Source organism: Hakea prostrata, chromosome 5, assembly GCF_041222555.1.
Source record: "Hakea prostrata isolate BN-2017 chromosome 5, UWA_Hpros_2, whole genome shotgun sequence".
Classification (NCBI taxonomy): Eukaryota; Viridiplantae; Streptophyta; class Magnoliopsida; order Proteales; family Proteaceae; genus Hakea; species Hakea prostrata.
Genome location: NC_142604.1, coordinates 6,668,345 through 6,689,851, shown reverse-complemented (window position 1 = coordinate 6,689,851; position 21,507 = coordinate 6,668,345). Strand labels below are relative to the sequence as shown.

The following is a 21,507-nucleotide window of genomic DNA, read 5'->3' as shown; positions in this document are numbered from 1 at the left end:
AGAGCCACTGCAATACTCCATTTAATCACTCAAATCAATCGCTCTTCTAGTCTCGACAGAGTCACTTCCCTTGGTCAACAGAGCCTTGAACTCTTTCTAGGGTTTTCTCTCTCACTGTTTTGGTTGATCGTTGAGCTTCTGGTGGAAAGGTAACTATTTCTGCAACTCTTCGTTGCCTAACGTACAACCTTATGTGAAAAAAGAACAGCATTTAGTCTCCTTGCCATTCTCTCGGTCTTTCACGGCCGAGCTTGCTGGAATGGAGAGTTCAAAACCCTAAAAAATTCGTTCAAAGGGTTTGTTCTTACTGTTCATCGGGTATTTTACCTCCTGTCTTCTTTGTTGTCTGAGTGTCGATTTGGTGGTTTAAATTTCAGGTTCCTTCTGGGCTTGGTAAGAAATGGAGGCTGAGAATGACATCAAAAGCGATAAAGGTGCTGATTCTCCAACTTCCGTTCTTGAAGACGAGGTTTCGTACTGTTCCCTGCTACTATGGCAATCACTCTTTCCCGAGATGCTTTTTTATGGTTTCTTTGTTGTGTGATTGTTTATACCCTTCCCTATTTCCATACTTGAAACTGCTCTAAAGATAAGTCCCTTCATTTTTGGAATGTTCTCCATTTATGCGTCTGTTTCCCTTTTGCGCCCGTTTGGGGCGTTATTCATGTATTGTAGCGAATGCTTGTGTCGTTCGTGATGTTTGTCTTCATAGTTGTGTTATTCCTGGAAATTTGCTTAAAATATTTCAATCTCTCTCCTTTTCTCACCATTTTTTTTTTTTTTTTTTAAATGTTTCGTATCTTTAGTTTTTGCTACCATTCTTGCTGCAAATGTAGTTTTCATATTTCACTTAGTACATAGACTGCAGGTTGCTCCCCCCAACACGCACACTCATGCGAGGCCACTTGTCTGCTAGCTTTTTGTTTCGTTTTACTTTTTTTCCCCTATGTCAAAGTAACTGACTACAGAAGACAACAAAAATACAACGACAACAAAATATCAACAAAGCCGACCAATTAGTATATGGCATTCCCAAAACCACGATCCTGGTCCAACCTCTTAAATTGTGTATGAATCTCTTCAGTCAAATTCCAGTGCAAATCCAAGCTACAGAGGTTGACAAGTTCATTTTCCTTTTTCCTTTTTTTAATTATTATTGTTTTTTAGTTAAGACCCCCCCTCCTTTGCTTCTCCTTCTTTACCTATTATATGAACCTTTTGTGTGTTTTCTGTATTTGATTTGTACGTTACTCCTGCCTATGTAAATATTTTTTGACATATTAGTGAATGAACAGGAGATTTGTAAGGAGGAAGGTGGAGACTCTTCTATAATATCAGGAACTATGGCTGAGGAGGAAGAGAAGTTAAGAGAATCCCGAGTTTATCAGGAGGAATGTGAGAGTGAAAAGGGTGATAGTGGGGTATCCGTGATGGACGACACCCAATTTACCAAATTGGATGAGCTTCTGACTCAGACCCAGCTCTATTCAGAATTCCTCTTGGAAAAAATGGAGGATATCACATTGGTAGTCTATTTTGCACTTCTTTTCAACTCCATTTATGTTTGTACTTTGTATATATCATTATTCCTTGTGCTTATGATATGGTATTGCTTTTGATTCCTAGAATGGAGTAAAGGATCAAAATGAAGAAAATGCTGATGGGAAGAAACGTGGTCGTGGTGCAAAGAGGAAGGCCACCACTGGCTACAACAATGTGAGATGCTATGCCTTGACATCATTTTTAAACCCCAGCGTGTGCTTTTATACATTGTTTTAGGTTATGCATTCCATTGCATGGATATCCAAATGGCCACTCTATTACAATGTTTTCCCTTTGATGTTCCCAAAAAAAAAGCTTTTCCCTTGAAGTCTTTTAAGTTCTAACCACTGTGCCATATGCATATTTGATTTTTCCCTTCGTAATTTTTTTGTTTAAACATGGTGATGTAAACTAAAAATGAAGTATGACCCCAAAAAAAAAAGGGAAGAAAAAGGGGTGCCAGAGGGAAGTAATAAGGTGAGTTATTTTGATGAGGGGCTGATAAAGATCTACCATCTGTTTCTGTAATGACTGTTTCTTGAGCCAAATGCCTCTTAGAAGATATTTTTACTGGTTTATCAAAGCTTCCATAAGATCAGTGTATTGTCACGGTTAAGATGAATGTAAACTTTTATAGGTAAATTGTTCGAGAAAGTTGAAGCATTTTGAAATTAGGCATAACCTGCTGTTAGAGGAAGCTCTAAGTTCTTAGTTGTTGTTTCATTACTTACTTTTCCTTTTGGGGAAAGCACTGTTTGACTCTTATATTTCATTCACTGCTCTGTTGCCAACAAAAATTGGGTTGGATACTTTATTGTTAACCTTAGTTTCATGCTTATGATACTGATATTGTTGATGATCTTAAATCATGGCTTGGTAAGAATCGTCGAACTAATAGTTTGAACTGCTTTAGAAACTGCAAGATCATTGTGCATAGGACTGCTAAGACCAGTTCATACTGGTGGTCAGTGTATAAGGGGTAAATTGGTTATTGTAAGGTTGCTTTTATTTTTATTTTTTATTTATATAAAGTTTATATTTCATTTACTTCCAGACACGGCATAAAAATGCCATGACAGTTATGTCGCTGCTGTATATTGGTAAAATAGTTTGCAGCCTTCATTGTTTGGTTCTGGTTGTTTGACTTTGTTTTCTTTTCATGTATTTGTTGTATTGATGGTCCAGAAAAATTGTACGCTAGCAATATGCTTTATGTTATGTTGAGGCGCCAGTTTCTGGTTAGCCTATGCATTCGTTTTGAGTTACAAATCAGTCCCCTATGCTCCAAGTGGATACCTGCACAAGATTTTCTATAAGAATAATTACATGACAATGAATGGATTGGTTCTTGTAGATGGGTTTATGATATTGATATTGCTGTTGTTGCTTCAGGTCGGATATGAGGGGAACCTTATCTTGCACTGTTTCTGGAATGATTGAACATTTCAATAATTTAATTTAATTAATATCATGAAATCTAGTATCATGAAATCCAGTTTTGAGGCAATCTGTTAATCAGTGGATAGTTTATGGCTATGCACTTGTGCCCCATTTGTGTCTTGTCTAATAAGTTTTCTTGTATGTAAAGATCATGGTTTTATATCTGCGCCTCTAGCTCAAAATGCTTCTCTTGTGAATTTTTAAGTTTGTGTTCATTGATTATGTTCATTTCTTTCTTCTTCTGAATGGGTAATCAGGAGAGGTTTCTCTAAACAGCCCATCACTTCTGAGTGGTATGGGGTTCTTTCCTGATTAATTTGACAATGGACTACAGAGCTTCCTTGGTTGTCTACCTGTAAAATTTTGTGTGACTTTGTATTTTCAATCATCAATTTATTTTGAGGTGTGGGGAAATTATGATCACCAGATTGATAAAGAACCATTTGGATTTGGATGCCATTTCTAAAGTTTGTACATGGACTCAAGCATTTGGTCCACCAGTCTTAATCCATCATGTCCTTTCCCCATCAAAATCTTCACTAAGGATCTGTTGATTAAGCTGCATGTTGAAAATTTTAAGGCAGAAATTTACTCTCATAATCGTACCAACAAAAAGTTAAAGCAAGTTGCTTTATGGATATATTTAGGGCCATTAGGATAAACCTGCTTGATGGGGTTGTCAAAAAAAACTAAACTATAATTTCATTTCATGTACTGAACTATTTCCCCCTTCATTTGTGTCCATTACTGTTTCTCAGCTGCAATGACTATTTTATAACTTTCATTAGAGAAAAGCCAAGAAAGCTGTTGCCGCCATGATAACAAGATCCAAGGAAGGAACAGATCCTCAGGATGCAAACTTGACTGAGGAAGAGAAAGCTGAAAAAGAGCAGGCTGAACTTGTGCCATTGTTGACTGGAGGGAAATTGAAGCCCTATCAAATCAAAGGTGTAAAATGGCTCATTTCACTGTGGCAGAATGGGCTAAATGGGATCCTAGCAGATCAAATGGGGCTGGGAAAGACTATTCAAACTATTGCTTTTCTTGCCCATTTAAAAGGCAAGGGCTTGGATGGGCCATATTTAGTTGTAGCTCCTCTTTCTACACTCTCTAATTGGATAAATGAGGTTTCGAGGTAAATTAATGGCTTATCATCATTATAAATCCTCTATTGGCACAATTTATTCATGTTGAATGTGCATTGTAGGTTTGTTCCTTCAATGAATGCAATTATTTACCATGGAGATAAGAAAGAAAGGCAGGGGCTCAGAAACAAGTACATGAGCAAGGTAGTTGGTCCCGAATTTCCCATCATAGTGACCTCCTATGAGGTGGCAATGAATGATGCAAGAAAAGTTTTCCGGCACTACAATTGGAAATATCTTGTAGTAGATGAGGTTAGTGGTAAAAAGTCATGTCAGAAATGTTTGTTCTTATTTATATGTTCTCTATTTCTGTGATGTGTCAAACTTCTGGAGGTATTAATGTTTCTGATATCTTACGAATATTTTTGTTCTTGAAGGGGCATAGGCTGAAGAATGCAAAATGCAAATTACTTAGAGAGTTGAATTTATTGCCAGCGGAAAATAAGCTCCTTTTAACTGGAACCCCTCTCCAGAACAGTTTGGTTGAGCTTTGGTCATTGTTGCACTTCATTTTGCCGGATATTTTTTCATCCCTGGAAGAATTTCAGTCATGGTAAATAGGAAGTGCTTATTGTATATTGCTTTTGTATTGTTTTCCATAATCTTAATTCACTTGTATTGTTTCATACTTGCAATTTGTTGTTAAATTTTTTGCAATTATAGCTTTCACCCTGAGTTGGAAATACTCTTTCGTACATGAAACAATTAAAAAAAGGTTTTATGTGAATTTGCTTACTATTCATGTTATTGGATGCTATGTGCATCTATATCATTCTTCGTCTACATGCAAGTAATGATTGTCGCAGAAGGGGGGAAAAATTCCAGCATTTATTTTGTTTCTTTCTCTTCTCTAGCTGGGCCAAGTGCTTAATGGTATATTCCTAGTGCTTTTCAAGTAATTTTGACTGTTATCAACCTTTCTTTTCTGCTCATCTGCTGTGGTTGGATCCATTTCTCTGTAGTATTTTCTCTATTTTCTAATGTCCAAGAATATTTTGGCTCTTGCTCAAAACAATATTAAAATTATCTTAGTTTGCTGTGTGAAATGCTCTAATTCAGATTAAATTGTACATATTAGGTCGCTGGATTTTTTTTTGTGACTTTGAATTTCATATTCAGGTTTGATCTGTCAGGAAAGTGCAACAGTGAAGCACAGCAGGATCAGTTGGAGGAGAAGAGAAGGGTTCAAGTATGTTCTTTAGTCGGTTGAGTTTCTTTCTCGTGTTTTTAACATCCAGTATGTATTTTCACAGGTGGTATCAAAACTCCATGCAATCCTGAGACCTTTTCTCCTTCGAAGAATGAAATCGGATGTTGAGAAGATGCTTCCCCGGAAAAAAGAAATTATTTTATATGCTACCATGACTGAGCACCAAAAGAATATTCAAGATCATCTGATTAACAAGACGCTGGAAAACTACTTACAAGAGAACTCAAATTACAGTAAGAAATTCCACCATTTATTGCAATACGTAGACTGAGGGTATCCTAGGGTAATTTGCAAGGGAAGTCTCTACAAACTTGAGGTGCCCACTTATACTTAGTCATGGGATGAAGGCAAAAGTACTTTTTCCAAACTGTTACCTGGTAGCAGGTTTGCTAATGAAGTGGTCTATCCGTTCGGGTCTTTAGGCTCTAAGCAGTGCCATCTATTTGTGGCCCTCTGCGTGGGAGTGTTAATCCTTATTCAGTCCCAACATTTTTATTGTATGCATCATTTGAGAACTTGTCAGATATCTTACTTTTTTAGCCAAGTGAGACAAGTGGCTAGATGAAAATTTTACCAAATCTCTCTGAGATCTTGGACATATTTTGGATGTCTCAATAATTTCTTGTTTATCTTGGATATAATTTGTATGTATCTCGGTCAAATTTCAGTGAGATCTCAGTTTATCTCAGCGTTTTATTGTAATTTTATGCCCATCAGCATCTGAACTTTGTTTTTTGAACATTGATGATGACATGTGTAGTGTAATTACTATAGGTTTTTGAGTTTTAAATGTTAATGTATTCATAATATTAAGTATATGATGTGTACAATAGGTTTTATAAGTGTGCTTCTTTAGCACTAGGGTTTTAAACTTAGGGTCGCTAGGAAACTCATGCATACAGTTGTTTTTTCATCAATCTAAGGAACCGTTGTGATTAGAAGGTCTAAAATAGGCTGGAGCCGTTGGACTGTAAGATGGCTGGTGAGAATGAGTTCTCACACCATGAATGTATGTATGCCAAATTTAGACTTCATTTAAGCTTAAAACAGGCATAAAGAGGATACACTGGACTTGGATTCCTATTTCAGGTCTGCCAATGATTTTTGGAAAGTTTGCTATCACATCGTGGGAATGCATAAATCCATGTGATGGAAGACCTTAAATCCATTTCACTGGTCAAGTTTCAGTCTCTATGTGGTTCAAATATGAGTTTGAAGTAAAAAATAACCTGTGTCATTAACTCGTATATACAACCCCCCTGGATCCTATTTAGGTTCTCAAAAAAACAAACAAATGCATTTGGTAATTAGGCCTTTCAGTGTCTTCTACTCCCTATGCTAACTTTGTGATAATACAGCAAATGGTATGAAAGGAAAGCTGAATAACTTGTTCATACAAATTCGGAAGAATTGCAACCATCCAGATCTCTTGGAATCAGCTTTTAATGGATCAGGTGTGCACTTTGCACTTATATTTATCCGCCATATGTACTCCAGATTTTCACCCTAACACGTTTTCCCTTCTATTCCACTGCAGATACATATCCGCCAGTTGAACAGTTAGTGGAGCAGTGTGGCAAATTCCGCTTGCTGGACAGACTACTATCACATTTATTTGCTCGCAAGCACAAGGTATCTTTAAGAAAAATTTGTTTAGGGCATCCATTTCATACCTCAATTTTTTGTTCTGCTACTAACTCATCTTCACAAATGTCTTCTACATCAGGTTCTGATATTCTCACAGTGGACTAAGATATTAGACATAATGGACTATTATTTTAGTGAGAAGGGGTTTGAGGTTTGCAGGATAGATGGCCGAGTGAAGCTGGAAGAACGGAAAAGACAAGTATGTTTAATCTATAGTTAGAAGTTTATCATTCATACGTGGGGAGAGATCTCCATCTTTTAACCCCTAGCATGTTGGCTATCCCATTCTTTCTTAATTATAGACACTCCTAAATTTGTGGTCTTTTATCTCTTCTTCAGTAGGCTTGTCTTTAAACCCTTTCATCCTGAATTAGAGTGTTGCTAAAATTGTTCTCTTTGCTCGTGACTATACCGTATCATTAGACTTCACATTTTTTTATATTTTTTTTATCACCTTTTTGTTTTGTTAAATGGAGGGACAACCTGTTATACAGCCAAGGGCAACGTTTTACTGGTATAGTTAGCATTGGGAGCAGCAATTGATGAGATATTCTTTTATCAATTTCAGTTGACTTGTATGGGAATTTAAAGATGCTTTTTATATATATATATATATATATATATATTATTTTTTAAAGAAAAACCTATGATAAGAGAAACCATCATGAATGCCCAGATAAAAGCTAACAAACAGTGGACTATATTTTTCATCCAAGCTAGCATTTGTGAATAGAGATTTTTCAGCATTTATTCCAACAAGCAGTTGGTTTTAGTTAATCTTCCATGTGCAGTATTACATATTTCTTACATAGAGATAGGATTATGCTATGACCAACAAAACTGGGGTAGGAGACAGAAAATAAAGGCACTAAGTGCTTTCCTTCAATTTCTATGGTTCTGAAATTCTGATTGATCTTTTGTTGAAAAAGAAATGATTCAGCTGTAATTTTTTGATTTTTTATGTCTGTAATCAGATTCAGGAGTTCAATGATGTAAACAGCGATGTCAGAATATTTCTCCTCAGTACGAGAGCTGGTGGTCTGGGTATTAATCTAACTGCAGCTGATACCTGCATACTTTATGACAGTGATTGGGTAATATCCGTTTCTAGGCTTCTTATTTTCAAGCATCACACGTCTGGACAAGTTAGACTGACATTTTATATTGAATTTGCACCAGAACCCTCAGATGGATTTGCAGGCAATGGATAGATGCCACAGGATTGGGCAGACCAAACCTGTCCATGTTTATCGGCTTGCAACAGCCCAGTCGGTAGAGGTGTGTCATGAGTTGCCATGTTCTTTTTGGATTTGATGTCTGTTACTTTAGGGACTGTGAGAAGGCCATTGAGGACTTATCCTTGATTTCAGGGTCGCATATTAAGGAGAGCTTTTGGTAAGCTGAAGCTTGAGCATGTTGTGATTGGAAAAGGTCAATTCCAGCAAGAAAGAACCAAAACAAACACTTCAGAAGTCCTTGAGGTCTGTATATTCTGTTGAGATTTCACTACCATTTTATTCTTGGTTTTTGGGGTGAATGAGGATTGAGTAGGTGAATGTGGTTTTCTGTTAGCCCATAATGGTCTCAAAAATCTTACTTATGGCTGTCAAATCTTGTCTTTTAATTTTTCCTAAACTGATTTCTTTTTGAATAGCGGTGGCTCTTCTCTGCTCTTATAGTTGAATGGGAAAAGCTTTAGTATTCCATGCTCAACCGTATCTCAAGCAAATCTATTTTACTATTGTTTTAGCTCTTCTGTGTCAATATCTTTAGCATTTGACACTTTGCTTGCTTGTTTCATATTCTGGATTTAGATGGCTAATCATTTGTCAAATCATGTTTCATCTGATATTCAACATTTCGTGTGAACCCCTTCACATCTCATTAACAAACTAAGAAATTAAAAGCTGATGAGCTAGAATACAAGGCACTAACTGACTATAGGGTGGTTTTTGTTTCTAATTTATAGAACTCGTTGCCTGTTGCCAACTTTGGTATTTTCCTTTATTCACTGACATGTGTGCTCCATACTTGTATATCTTGAGCTACCAGCCTACCAGGTGAAGATAAGGAAGGTAATACATTAACTAGTTGACACAGAGCCAGGGTTACAAAGCCCTGTTGTTGAGTAACGATAATCTTTGGGTACATCAACTAGCTAATACAACCTGGGATTTTGTCAAGATATTGCAAGTTGAGAGAGGTTCCACAAAGTCGTTAATTTGGGTATTAAGCTTTAAGCATAAATAAGATAGGACAGCCATATATGATCAGCTATGTTGAATGCAGTAGAAAGTTGGGTCCAGAGTGTTATTGTGATTTAGAGCTTGTTTTAAGACTTGAAGGAAAATCTTGGGACAGCCATATGATCAGCTATGATGCAAAGGCATGGACTCTTAGGCAGTTAAGAAACATAATGTGTAAATTCAGAGCAACAGGGATAAAGTCGTTAACTCAAAATTAGGAAAAGTAATATAAGAAGTCTTCTATGAGCTGATTTATTGGTTCTTTTGATATAAACTATGAGAAAGTCATTTGAAGTGCCATGGTCTTCTTCCATGGAAGGTTTGTACAGTCAAGTGATTTGATCTATATTGAACGAATGGGTTGATGCTGAGTTGTTAAATGAACAAACAACAGAATGAAATTGTGATATTAGGGGCTCTAGTGTAAATAATTGGAGGTTTGTCTCTAAATGCAATTTGAAGAGATCTTCCTTGGGGTTAAGTAGCAACAACTATGAACTACATCCAATTCATGCAAGCTACCCCTTCCTAATATGAATCCAATCCAAGTGAAACTCGGGATTTGTTTGATAAATCTTCTTAGAGAACAGTTCTGTCATTCTTTTGTTTCTAGAGAACAGAAGAATTGGTAAAAGGTGCTTGTTAAAATGGTTCATTCATTTGTTCTTAAAGAACAAACTAATGAGAAATGTGGTCTGAACAGCTTTTGCAAAACATGTAAGACATGTATTGTTAGGGGAACAAAAACTTGATAAAATGGTCCAGATGGGGAAGGTCTCACGAGACCATCCCCTTTCCCCACATCTACCCCCACCTCTGCTCACAAACCCAATCTACCTTGCTCTCCAACCCCGTGCCCTAGAACTAGATTTTTCAGATAATGAGCCTTGTGAATTCTAATGCATAGACGAGAGAAGAAAAGCAGAGCCATGATTGAGTCCGAGAGCTTCATTGTTGAATTGTGAAGTCTCTAGCCTACAAACCCTATATTTATAAGCAATATTACTAGTAAAAATAAAGTAGAAAGAGGAAAACAAACATAGATTAGGATTTGGATTTGGGAACAAATCCTAATCCAATGGGGACTCCATAGGCAAATTATCTGTCATACCCCCATTTGCTTAGGCCAAGTGGGGCTTATCACACCTAAACCTTATTGGGAGATATAACAGTTATTTTCCTTATCCTTTCCTCAAAAACAACAGAGATAAATATCACGATGTAACACAGAAATGTCTATATAAAAAGAGAGGGCAAGTACAAACTCTAATTATCTGATGGCAACTTATCTATAAATATTATTACACAAAACTTGCAATTTTCAAAATATAGTATCGTCTGAACTGAATGTCTTTGCCATCTTATACACACTTCAAGGATACAAAAATAACTATTGAACTAAGATAAGCTGAACTATTGAAACCAGAAGGCACTCGGGCTTTCAATCATGTTCTTGGACAGGTATGTCCTTACCCTTGTCTTGTGTGTTTATTTGTACATGGTAAGAGAGAATGAGCTACATGTGCCTAGTGAATATTATAACACACCCATGTTATAGTCATACGCAACATGCACATCTTCATTAAAATAGATTATTTAATCTTATTGAAAACACGTATTATAGAAAATAATTATTTTCTAATCTTTTCAATTTCTTTTCTTTTTTCAATTTTAGTCATAAGCCTAAGCAAATCATAGAGGATGTACATCAATTTATACCACTGAAGTGGCTTCAGTCTTACCACAAAAGTGGCTTTAGTCTTAATAGCACAAGACCATGTACACCTCATAGATTGCTATCATTGGTTTAGATTCGGTCTTCCACTAAACCGATAAGTGAATAATGTGAATGTAGTCTTATATTTATGATGATCCTACATTTAGGGTCCTTCCTACACTCTTTTGTCATACACTCTTTTCCTTATAGATCTTAGAATACGGCTTCAAAACCTCATTAATCAAGTTTAATCGCTCTTTTGTATATGAATTTTCATTGTCCAATAGAGTCTTAGTGCTTCATTTGACAAGAGTGAGCGTCAACATACTGGTTTGGACACTACACTCGTGTCCTACACTCATTTACCAGTCGTATTTCGCCCTATTTTCAATCCAAATTTTGGGGCTTTTGGTTCTATGGCCTCACTAAGACTAAGCTTCCTTTCAATTCACATCCAGTAGGTTAATCAAGTCAGAAAAACGTTGGTATCATTGAGTGTAATAATGTCAGTGTAGGTTGTATATTCATATAGAATCCCACACTCAAGCTCATCCTTCACTCATTCTAATTCTCCCCAATTTTTGAGTCTGGCCAATGTCTAATTAGGCTATTAAGCCCTTTTAGTCTAGTTTTATATCGAGGATTACCTTGGATTGACCTTAGGGTGGATATCCAGTCAAGGGTCCCATGAGTGTAGGATTTCGGTGTGTAGGATCAACTCAGTTGCATCGTACACTCACTACCTACACTTCTCATTGTTAGGGTTTTAGATATGAATCCGGCTGGGGTCTTCTCTACATATTATTACCATGAGTCTTAACTCGCTCAAGTTATCTTTAATCATAATTTTAGTGCTCTTTTCATGATGAACCTTATAAAGAAACGTACTTTTTTCCCTTCTCTATTTTAATATACATAATTCTACATGAGCACGATTAATTTACCAGCGCATTCTTGCAATCCTATTGGTTAAGAGTTAAATTAGGCAAGGAGAAGGGGGGCTTAAGGCCATACCTGAATTCACACGCAATACCTTCCTCTTTCTTTCTCTTCTTTCTCTCTCCTCTCCACGAATGAAATTTCTTGCAAACCCCTCTCTCTCTCCCCCCCCTTACTTTTATTTATAGTCGCAGCTCAAGTGCTGGCTTAGTGAATTCTCACGAATATAATATTGTATGCAATGATTACCATTTTAGACTTTTAATATTAATATATATTATATCATGTTGCAACCTTATCATAAATCACTACCCAACTCTACATCTCACACCTTGCCCTCTACGTGGGGCATGGGGATGAGATGGGGGTGGGGGGAGGTGAGGTGTCTCACCTTTTTCCACCACAAGCTTAACACTTAATTACAATCTACTCGTCTCTTGTTAATAATAAATTAATTCTAAAATTGCTTCTTATAACATATAATTTACATATTTAATATACATATAATATATATCAGTTGACTCATGGCCGAACTAGTGTATGGTTCCATTGAATTCTTGCGTGGACCCTTTGGGTTTAGAAAATTGTGCTCGATCATTCTTTGTTTTCAGTTCAACTTAATTCCATCTATGTGGGGCCTACAATCAATGTTGGATATTGACCAAAATATTGATTGGAGTCCAATTTTAAATTATCATTTAATTACACTTGAACCATTTTGTTAAATCATAAAAAAATCCATCCTGACACATGGTCCAACCACCATGGTCCTCTAAAAATCTTGAGTAGAGAAACAATCCAACACAGTGTTTAAATAGTAATATGAAAAGATGCAGGCATCACAATCTCTTTTAGGCGCTAATTCTTGATGGGTTATTTCTTGTACTATTTTGCTCTCTAACAGGCCTCATGGTGGGTTTCAAAGCCCTTCCAACAAAGACGGTTTCCCGGCTGGCGCGGTCGCCAAATGGTTTGCCTGTGGTTCGTTTGGTTCCAGCATCGTCTTAAAATTTTCATTTACTGTTGGAAAGTTTAGTTTTGGTTCTTGGGTTGGGTTAACTTATATTGTCTTGGAGTTTAATTTCCTTGCTATTTATATCGGATTAATATCCTGGTATCATGCTTAAAAAAGGCCTAGGGCGTTGAATACCAATAAGTTGGCCATTGTCTAGACAATCCAAATCCACTATAATTCCTAGGCACCGCTAAAAGGTTGAACATGTTGAACATCAAGTATCTTACTTTGCAGCTATTAGCCTATCACCAATGCACCTGGTGCTGCCTTTGAATACTTGAAGATAAGTGAATCAGCGGACCAATCAATAGTCTAATCTAAATATAACCAGTGCCAAATCACATTTATGGGCTTATTCTTTGTTAATATTTTTTGTTGTGGCGAGGTTGTTTGGGGGGTGTTGCGTTTTTTTTTTTTTTTTTTGTTCCCGTGCATCTGTTTTTTTATTGTGTGATAGAATCTGGAAATTGGAATAGTTTGCTACTGTGTTTTTCAGACTACAGAACGTTATCTCTATATATTCAGAATTCTGTTTATCCAAATTTTGTTTCAGGAAGAGAGTTTGCTGGCTCTCCTTCGAGATGATGAAGATGCTGAAGACAAGCTGATTCAGACAGATATCAGTGATGAAGAGCTTCACAAAGTTTTAGACCGTAGTGATCTGATCCCTGACCCAGCTAGTGATGGCAGAATACCAATTGATGCTATTCCTCTTAGAGGTCCTGGTTGGGAAGTCGTAATTCCAACTAAAAGTGGAGGCATGCTGTCTGAACTTAACAGCTGACATCGTATTTATGTCCTGGGTTCCCTTTTTTTTTTTTTTTGAGGGGTTGGGTTGGGCATCTGTCATGGGTTGTTTGATATCGTTTTGCTTTAGTTTTCTTTTGGTCGGACATATCAAGGATACAAAGGAATTGGGAATTTGCAGGTGCAATTTTGGTTTACCCTCTAGGTTCTAGAGTGATTATGTTTTGAGCAGGAGACTTAATCCATGTATAATTTTTTACAGGTTATGTAAATTATTTGGAAGATTGAATTACAGATGAGAACTTTTTGCACTTTTATTTTAGATGTTTGAAGAGGTTATAAAACCAAATTGAGGTAAAATAGCTTTCTGAAATATCATCAGCCCATTGCCTAGTATTGTAATTGGCAGTTAACCTTAATGATGTTTAAAGCTCCCAACAGATCCTTTTTGAGAGAAGGTAGTTTCTTTAGTTTTCTACTTTTCTGAATACAATTTCGTTAGACGAGTTATTCTATTCACTTAAATTTTGTGAGGTTGTTTTCTTTTTTGGGAAGATTTATGTTAGGAGATTGATGTATCAATATATCATGTCTTACTAGGTTGTACATTCGCATGGCACAAGAGAAATGCTAAGAGAGGACTTACTCTACGAAAAAAATTAAAAAAATAAGACGTGACTTATAGAGTTGGTGAAATGAAAAATAACAGGGTCTTGCTGTAGGGTCAAAATCAAAAAGAGTACAGACTTCAATCTAGTTTTGCAAAGTGTAGAAAATAGCTTTTATCAAACAAACGGTCGGGATCAAAAAGAGAAATTTTGACCCTTTTTTCGATCTCAACCGTACATTGCGTAGTACTGTGCCTTTAATGGGCAACACCCAAGCAATTCTTAAAATAACATTATCGAGCCAAATCTTGTAATGCGTGAAAAACAAATTAACTTGGAAAGAAAGGGTTTTTGCATACGCATTGTTACCTATTGCTTTATTTTTTCATGGGTATATTATTTATAGAACCTTCGTGTTTTCAATCAATTGCATCTATTATTTTTGAAAAAATACAAATACTTTGTCAGAGCTGTCCATTTTTAACTTTTATTCTAACAGCAAAGAGCATTTGTTATTAATTTTGTTCAAAAATAATTGAAGTAAATTGACTGAAAACACAGGGTCTGTTCGTAATTTGCCCTTTTCTCATGTGACTCGACAGAATTGGCATTCTCACTATCTACGTTTCATATCTAATTCAGTGGTTTTTAGTGGTTTCCTAATTCTTGTTAAACATTCCAATCCTTTCAGTAATTTACAAGGAGAGCGTCTGTTGTTTGCTAAGGGCCTGTTTGGTTACATGAATCAATAGATTTCAAATATATGGATTCACAAATGGGAGATTTATAACCATTTGGTTGTGTGAATCTCTAAATTTCATAAATCCAGATATTCACCTTTTTACACTAAAAACGTGAATCTGTAGAGACTTCATATCTACTATAAAAGTGTTAAACATTTAAACTTTCATAAATGTTTTTTAAGGATGAATCTATAAATTTCATTGCAAAGATTCAGGATAACCAAACAGTTAATTTTATGAACCATGACTCCATAGATTTGAAATCTATACATTTTTTAAATCTTCAAAATGTTACGAAAAGCCAAAGACCAAAAAAAAAAAAAAAAAAAACATACTTTAAGATCGGAAGCTTCAGGAACCATTATCCAGGAAAAAGAGAAACCAGATTTTGCATCAGTTGACTCTATGAATGAAATCTCTAGGTAGACGAGGATTTGGAGAACATAATCTGGAGAAGAGAAGAGGTAAAGAACAATTAGAATATAAAAATTGCAAACTTCATGAAAGAAAGAAAGATAGAAATGTATTCAACCATATATAATGATTGTCAGTTAATTTGCTTTTCACTCAACCTAGCTACCAATTAGTAAGTTACAGCACAAGATGATAGAATTAAATGGATGTATATTCCAGTCACATAATGCCTAGGTTGTCCTGGAGAGAGAGAGAGGGCAAAGATTATAATCCTGGGAATTTGAATCTTTTGGGCAATGCAAACTGCCAAGATACTCCAATGAATTCTGATCCAAGTATCCATGGCCTTGTGTTCCAGTTCCTTCTGGCAGGTTAATCATTCAAAACTGTATGGTCATCTAGAACTGTTAATATTCAGATTCATAGGTCCAGGACTTTATCAAATGTCACCAGTGACCAACATACCATGTCTCTTCTAGAGGATGAAGTCAAATGAAGGCTCACTATTTGCAGATTCCCATTAGACTGGTGCAACTTTGAATACAGCACTCCTAGGACTCCTGAGAGCTCTTGCCGATCGGATGGCTTTTGCATCAACTGTAGTTATTATTTGAGGTACTGATACTCCACCAGAAATTACAATTTCTGCATCATATGAAAAAGAAAAGAACAAGAAAAGCAAATAAACAAACTAATACCAGGATCCAAAAGTTTGATAAGAGCCATTGTCATAGACTGGATGAGATTCTCACCAATCCCTTCTCGTACAGATAAATTTGTCCTCAGAATATCCTTTGAGCTGATGAGAAAAACATCTCCAAGATATAGGTGGTTTGAGGGTACAAAAACACAGCAGAGCTCCTCTTCACCATCAATTGTCTGGAGGATCACTGTTGAGGTGGTGAAGGCAAATGCATATTCCCCAACACGTGGATGTCTTATGAGAGCCACTTCCTTGAAGGCATGAGAGTTCTGATCTGCAGAAGTGCTATATAATGTTCCAGTCTATACAGTTACAAGATCAGATTATGGAGACGGTAGGAGGTATTCACCTGGTGATACTGCTGCACTTATTTGCTTTGATGCAGCATAGATGTAACTTACAAGTGGCATTTTCTTAATGAACCATTCACCCAAACCAAGAACAGAAGTTCCCACCCAAGAAGACATGAACACACCAACTAAGAAGATGAAAGTGATCGAGGTGATGAATCCAAGACCTGTAAATGGATCAATGTAAATACATACCCAAAAGGTCCACCTTTCTGGGTGTGCAGATTATACCAATACAATCTTCTTTAGTTAACTGAAACAACCTTGTGGAGAGTGAGTTAATATGATTATATCATATGGTAAAGACCATGCCTATGCTGCTCTACATCAAGCTGGAATGATCTATGCCCTATATGCAGACCAAAAGTCAACAGTTTGATAGTCAATCCAACCAACCACTTGCTATATTCATATATGTTTTTCCTCTACCCCACTTCTTATCATTTAGGATCTCCGTTTTGCTGCAGCTTGCAGGAAAAAAGAAGTGAAACCTTCTTTTCTTTAAAGAAAATAAAGTTTTGTAATTGGTTATTGTATCACCAGCCTAAAACTCTCAGCATATTTGCTAATATTTTTCATAAATATAAACTTTATTATACTTTTCAAATGGAATTTGATGGGCAAACTAACAACATAACTTGGTGAATGCATTAAAAAAGGGATCAATTTATGGGTCACACCATCATTGAGGTAATGACTACACAACCCACCCCTTTGGTATGGTTTGATTCCCTTCCCTCCCTTGCAAGCTATTGGAGCCATAATGGTTCTTCTAAACCATGATGAAGCTCCAAAATGAGACCGATTACGTGTTCCTTATGAATAATGAAAATATCTGTAAATTATAATCATTCCAATCAACTGTGGAAACCCTTGTGCAATGAGTATGGCCTTTTTTAACCATTCCAATCAAATTCCCATTATGACTGAAAAGAAAAATGCAAAACAAATTATATAATGCTGGGTTGCTGAGGCATCATTAACATAAGTCACAACCTTGTATTGGAAAATTTTACATAGATAGGCAGATAGAATACACATACCAAATGTATTGATACCCAGATGATGGTAGATTGGGGAGAAGAATCCATCTACAAAGTGAATGAACCACCAAGTGACATAGAATGTGATGGCTAAAGGAAGAAGTATGACACTGCAAGCAATGGTGAGTTATCAACAAAGATGTTTAAATTTCTTATTTGAGTAAATATGCCATAACAGGTTATGTTTGATACATGAGTCAAAAGTAGTGTGGGGGGTAAAAATCACTAGATAGTTACATAAGCACTTGGCGTTCATAAAAAAGTACCTAGAAACTTTGCTGGTCAAAAAATCCTTATAAGAGAGAATGCAACTCAAACTTTAGTTGGTTACCTAATGGGGGACAGAATAGAGAAGAAAGAAGGTAAAGAAGATATGGGGGGAAGAAGGGAAAACTTGAAAAGAAACAGACTTGAAGAAGGGGAAGAGGGGAAAAAAACAAAAAAGAAGAAGAGGAGAGAGAGAGAGAGAGAGGGGGAGAGAGGGGGGTGTGCTGAGCTAAAGCTTCGAGTAATTTTTTTTCTTATTCCATGCCCAATAAGCTGATTACAAGTCTTTCAATAATAAAAGAGAAACTCCGATATGAAAACAACTATAGTAGGACTCTTGGTAGTCTAAAGTAAAAAAGAAACTAATCCAACTAGGAGGACTCTTCGGAATTGAAAACTGATCCCAAATATCCTAACTGAATTAAAAATCTGGTTACAAAATTAGCCCAATAAATAAATAACAAAATCCTTAGATATCTTTAAAACTCCCACAAAAATAGTTCCTATTCAATCTCCTTGCAAGCTAGACTCGGGTTTGAACTTATCTCCTTGCAAGCTGGAGTCGGGGCCCAGCAAAGATAAAGAATCATCTTTCTCCTAGATAACTGTTCATGTTTCTGGAGCATGAACAGTAACTTCTGGTTGTACTGCATCATTACCTAACAATGACGTAGAAGCAGTTATTTGCAATTCAGAAGCATCATAATATGCTATGTGGTGCGTACTTCACTACAGAGCAACCGGCACTAGTTTAAATGGGGAGGCGGGTTAAGAGATGGGTTTTCAGTATCTAAATGTTTCTCTTTTAATTGGATCAGAGTTGGTGTTAAACAGTTATGAGCTCCTGCAAATGACCTTAAGCAAATAGAAATCAAATCAGACTTAAGTAGACCACTATTTATCATTGAGAAACTGCTGGGGCTGGCAACTTAAGCCATTTAAGTTGCTTCTATTTAAATTGTTATAGTATAACAGACTGTATATGTTTCAGTGTTTCAGGACTGACATTGTTATTTAGGCCAAGTAAGCATTTCAAAAACTCAGGAGTCCAGAAGAGAGTTGATTGGCCTTTTTATAGCATTCTTCTCTTCTCCTATCACCACATAACATCCCCCCCCCCTTCCATTCATGCGAGGGCTATACTGCCTAGAAGAACAGCATTGTCATTAACAAAGACCAATGAATGGTGTGGGCATGGAGATCATGAAAAAAATCCTAGAAGAATTCACAGTGAATGGTTTTACATAATTGCAACCTGATAGAGATCTCGTAGTTTGACACCACAACAATGTCTACAGGTATTCAAATTACAGTTTCCAAAGCAACAAAAGTTATTTCTTTGGGATCTGAACCTTTTTTCATATCTTCTGGTAAATTCTCAAAATAATTTAGCTTTCTTCAAACCATGAAAGCCTATATAAGGTGCAGAGGAGTCTATATGAACATGTCACGTTAGGAATTCTGAATAGTTAAGTTTAGGTACAGAAGCCTCATTTATCCCTAATCCAAAAGCCCTACCCTTCTGATTTTCCTTTCCAGTTGCTCTCAAAAAACCATACGTCAGACAAGGCTGAATTGGGGTTTCGAAATCAATTTTAACCAGCAAGACTTTGGTAAAGTTCTCATAAATTGATTACCCATATGCAAAGACCAGATGCTTCATGCTTGCTGTCATAATTGTAATCTGAATGTTATAACCAAAGCCACTCATCTATAGACGCGTAATCTACACACAAATATAGTATAGTGGTAAGTAAGCATGATAGGAAATATCGGTGAAATATCGCTGAAACTAGGTGAAATTTTGGTGTTTTCAAAAATTCTAGTGAAATTTTGATAATTCCAAGGGGTTGTATCATATAGGGCTTATGGCTATGAATATAGATATGGTGGTTCATTTACTGATTGTAGTAGCATGTCTGCATGAGTATGGAGATAGATCAGGTGCATCATTTGTGACTTTGTCTTTGGATATCCATTAGGACCAACATAACTAGTTATGCCAATGACGGACTATATGGATAAATTTTGTGTAGTATTTAGAGTACTCCTACATGACTTAGGGAATGGATCCAACTTATATACCTGTATATTAAATTCTACTTGTTGCATGTGCTGTTGCGTTTTAATGAAAAATCTTAGTGTTGTCATGCATAATCTTTATATTTACATTGGTTAAAATTCATGTTCCAGACTTCTAGTTTCGCCCGCATACACCCGGACATACACCACTTTATGCTAGGTTTTACACACAAAAAATAACACTCTCAATGTGTTTATTGGCCTCAAATTAGGCAAGACACCAAAAATCAGCCCAAAATGACCCCACACCCAAAACTGGGGGCCAAAATTCCACTGAAACATTCCAAATTTTGGCAAATTTCGCCAAGTCTTGGTGGACGACGAAATTTCATACTTCGGTCATAAGAGGAGTTCCACAAGACGCTTTCAACCTGAAGACGTGGTTCATAAGGGAAGATCTCACCATATTCTCAAGATTCTCAAGATAACCCCTTCAAGCCATTAAATAAATAAATAAAAGAGAAGGGTTAAAGAACAAGAACTTACCATCCAGTCATGAACTTTTTTGAAGCCCAGCTACGAATAATTTTGTGAAATGCCTAAACAAGCAAATAAAGATACCAAATCAATAATTAACAGCTCTTCAATCCAGTCATTTAGATCTCCAAAGAATCGTTTCCACTAGAATTTTGCAGCTAAATAACATAGGAATCAAAAAGACTGTGGACGAAGGAGAAAGAAACAGGGGATTAACAAACAAATTTAGAAGATCGATGGCTGTAACAATCAATAGAAAGTAAAGCTAACGAGACATCCCTAGAAAATGTATCACATTGAGCGAAGGAAATCAAGGATTTCAGACCTCTCTTCCGGTTTGATTGGATAAAAGAACGGAAGGAGAAGTCTCGCCCGACGTAGGTTCAGAGCCACCACCATTTCCTGAGATGACTGCTACTACGGGAAGCAAATGCTCTCGATCTCTCTCCCTCTCTCTCGTCGCCATTGTTTCTTTCACTGTTTCGAGTTTCCAGCTTGGATTGTGAACGTTTCACTCTCTCTCTCTTGGTGCTCTTGTTACTGATTAATAGTATAATTGCGAGGTACACCCGGACGTGTAACTGAAAATCAATCGTTCCTTTTGCCGCCATCAACCCACGTCGGGATCGCCGTGTTGACTCGGGATTGTGAGTGACTCGCCGTATTCCGGTTTTTAATCACATAATAGTGGTAACATCCACCAACAAATGTTAATTAAAAATAGGAGAAGGGGTGGCGTGTAAATTGCTTGGCTGAACGGTTCTAGAAATTCTACCATTAAATTTGGTGGGATTAAATCTGAATTGTCCATCATAAAGGGTTCAGATTTAACTAAATACATTTAATGGTAGGATTTATTTTCACAGCCATTCAACCATATTTATGCCTTAAAAGAATAACCTAAACTCTTACCAAAAAAAAAAAAAAAAAAAAAAAATAACCTAAACATAACCTAAAGAAAAGATCCAGTGGGTCTCATGTGGGCCCCACACATCTTATGATGAGATCAAAATTGTCACAGATAGGGATGGAGCTTCAGTGTTATGCAATTAATGCGCAACATTAAATTGTGTATGGTCCAAATGGAATGAATGGTCAATGGTGAAATTTTGACCACCCGATAAGTTTTTTTTTCAATTTGTTTTTAATAACTTTTTCAACTATACCTACCT

The 21,507-nt window shown here is 36.4% G+C and overlaps 2 protein-coding genes across 3 annotated transcripts; one reads left to right on the top strand and one right to left on the bottom strand.

The window, feature by feature from the left end:
- On the top strand, positions 1 to 13,689 carry LOC149014719 (chromatin remodeling protein DDM1-like). Of its 2 annotated transcripts, none has more exons than XM_089155638.1 (16): positions 1 to 149; positions 399 to 469; positions 1,296 to 1,526; positions 1,627 to 1,716; positions 3,771 to 4,117; positions 4,190 to 4,379; positions 4,505 to 4,680; positions 5,247 to 5,316; positions 5,381 to 5,570; positions 6,696 to 6,791; positions 6,875 to 6,969; positions 7,064 to 7,183; positions 7,959 to 8,078; positions 8,164 to 8,262; positions 8,355 to 8,465; positions 13,455 to 13,689. In XM_089155638.1, exons 2-16 carry the CDS (start codon positions 401 to 403, stop codon positions 13,683 to 13,685), a joined length of 2,235 nt encoding a protein of 744 aa, XP_089011764.1. In that variant the 5' UTR covers positions 1 to 149; positions 399 to 400; the 3' UTR covers positions 13,686 to 13,689. The 2 variants fall into 2 exon arrangements, with proteins under 2 accessions (XP_089011764.1, XP_089011763.1); XM_089155637.1 differs by having other exon boundaries at positions 378 to 469.
- Positions 13,690 to 15,849: 2,160 nt separating this feature from the next.
- LOC149014718 (protein LIKE COV 1-like) lies at positions 15,850 to 20,830 on the bottom strand. The gene is made up of 6 exons (XM_089155887.1): positions 20,661 to 20,830; positions 20,345 to 20,397; positions 17,510 to 17,619; positions 16,466 to 16,633; positions 16,166 to 16,390; positions 15,850 to 16,058 (listed from the first exon to the last, which is right to left on the bottom strand). Exons 1-6 carry the CDS (start codon positions 20,799 to 20,801, stop codon positions 15,934 to 15,936), a joined length of 822 nt encoding a protein of 273 aa, XP_089012013.1. The 5' UTR covers positions 20,802 to 20,830; the 3' UTR covers positions 15,850 to 15,933.
- Between the last annotated feature and the right edge of the window lie 677 nt (positions 20,831 to 21,507).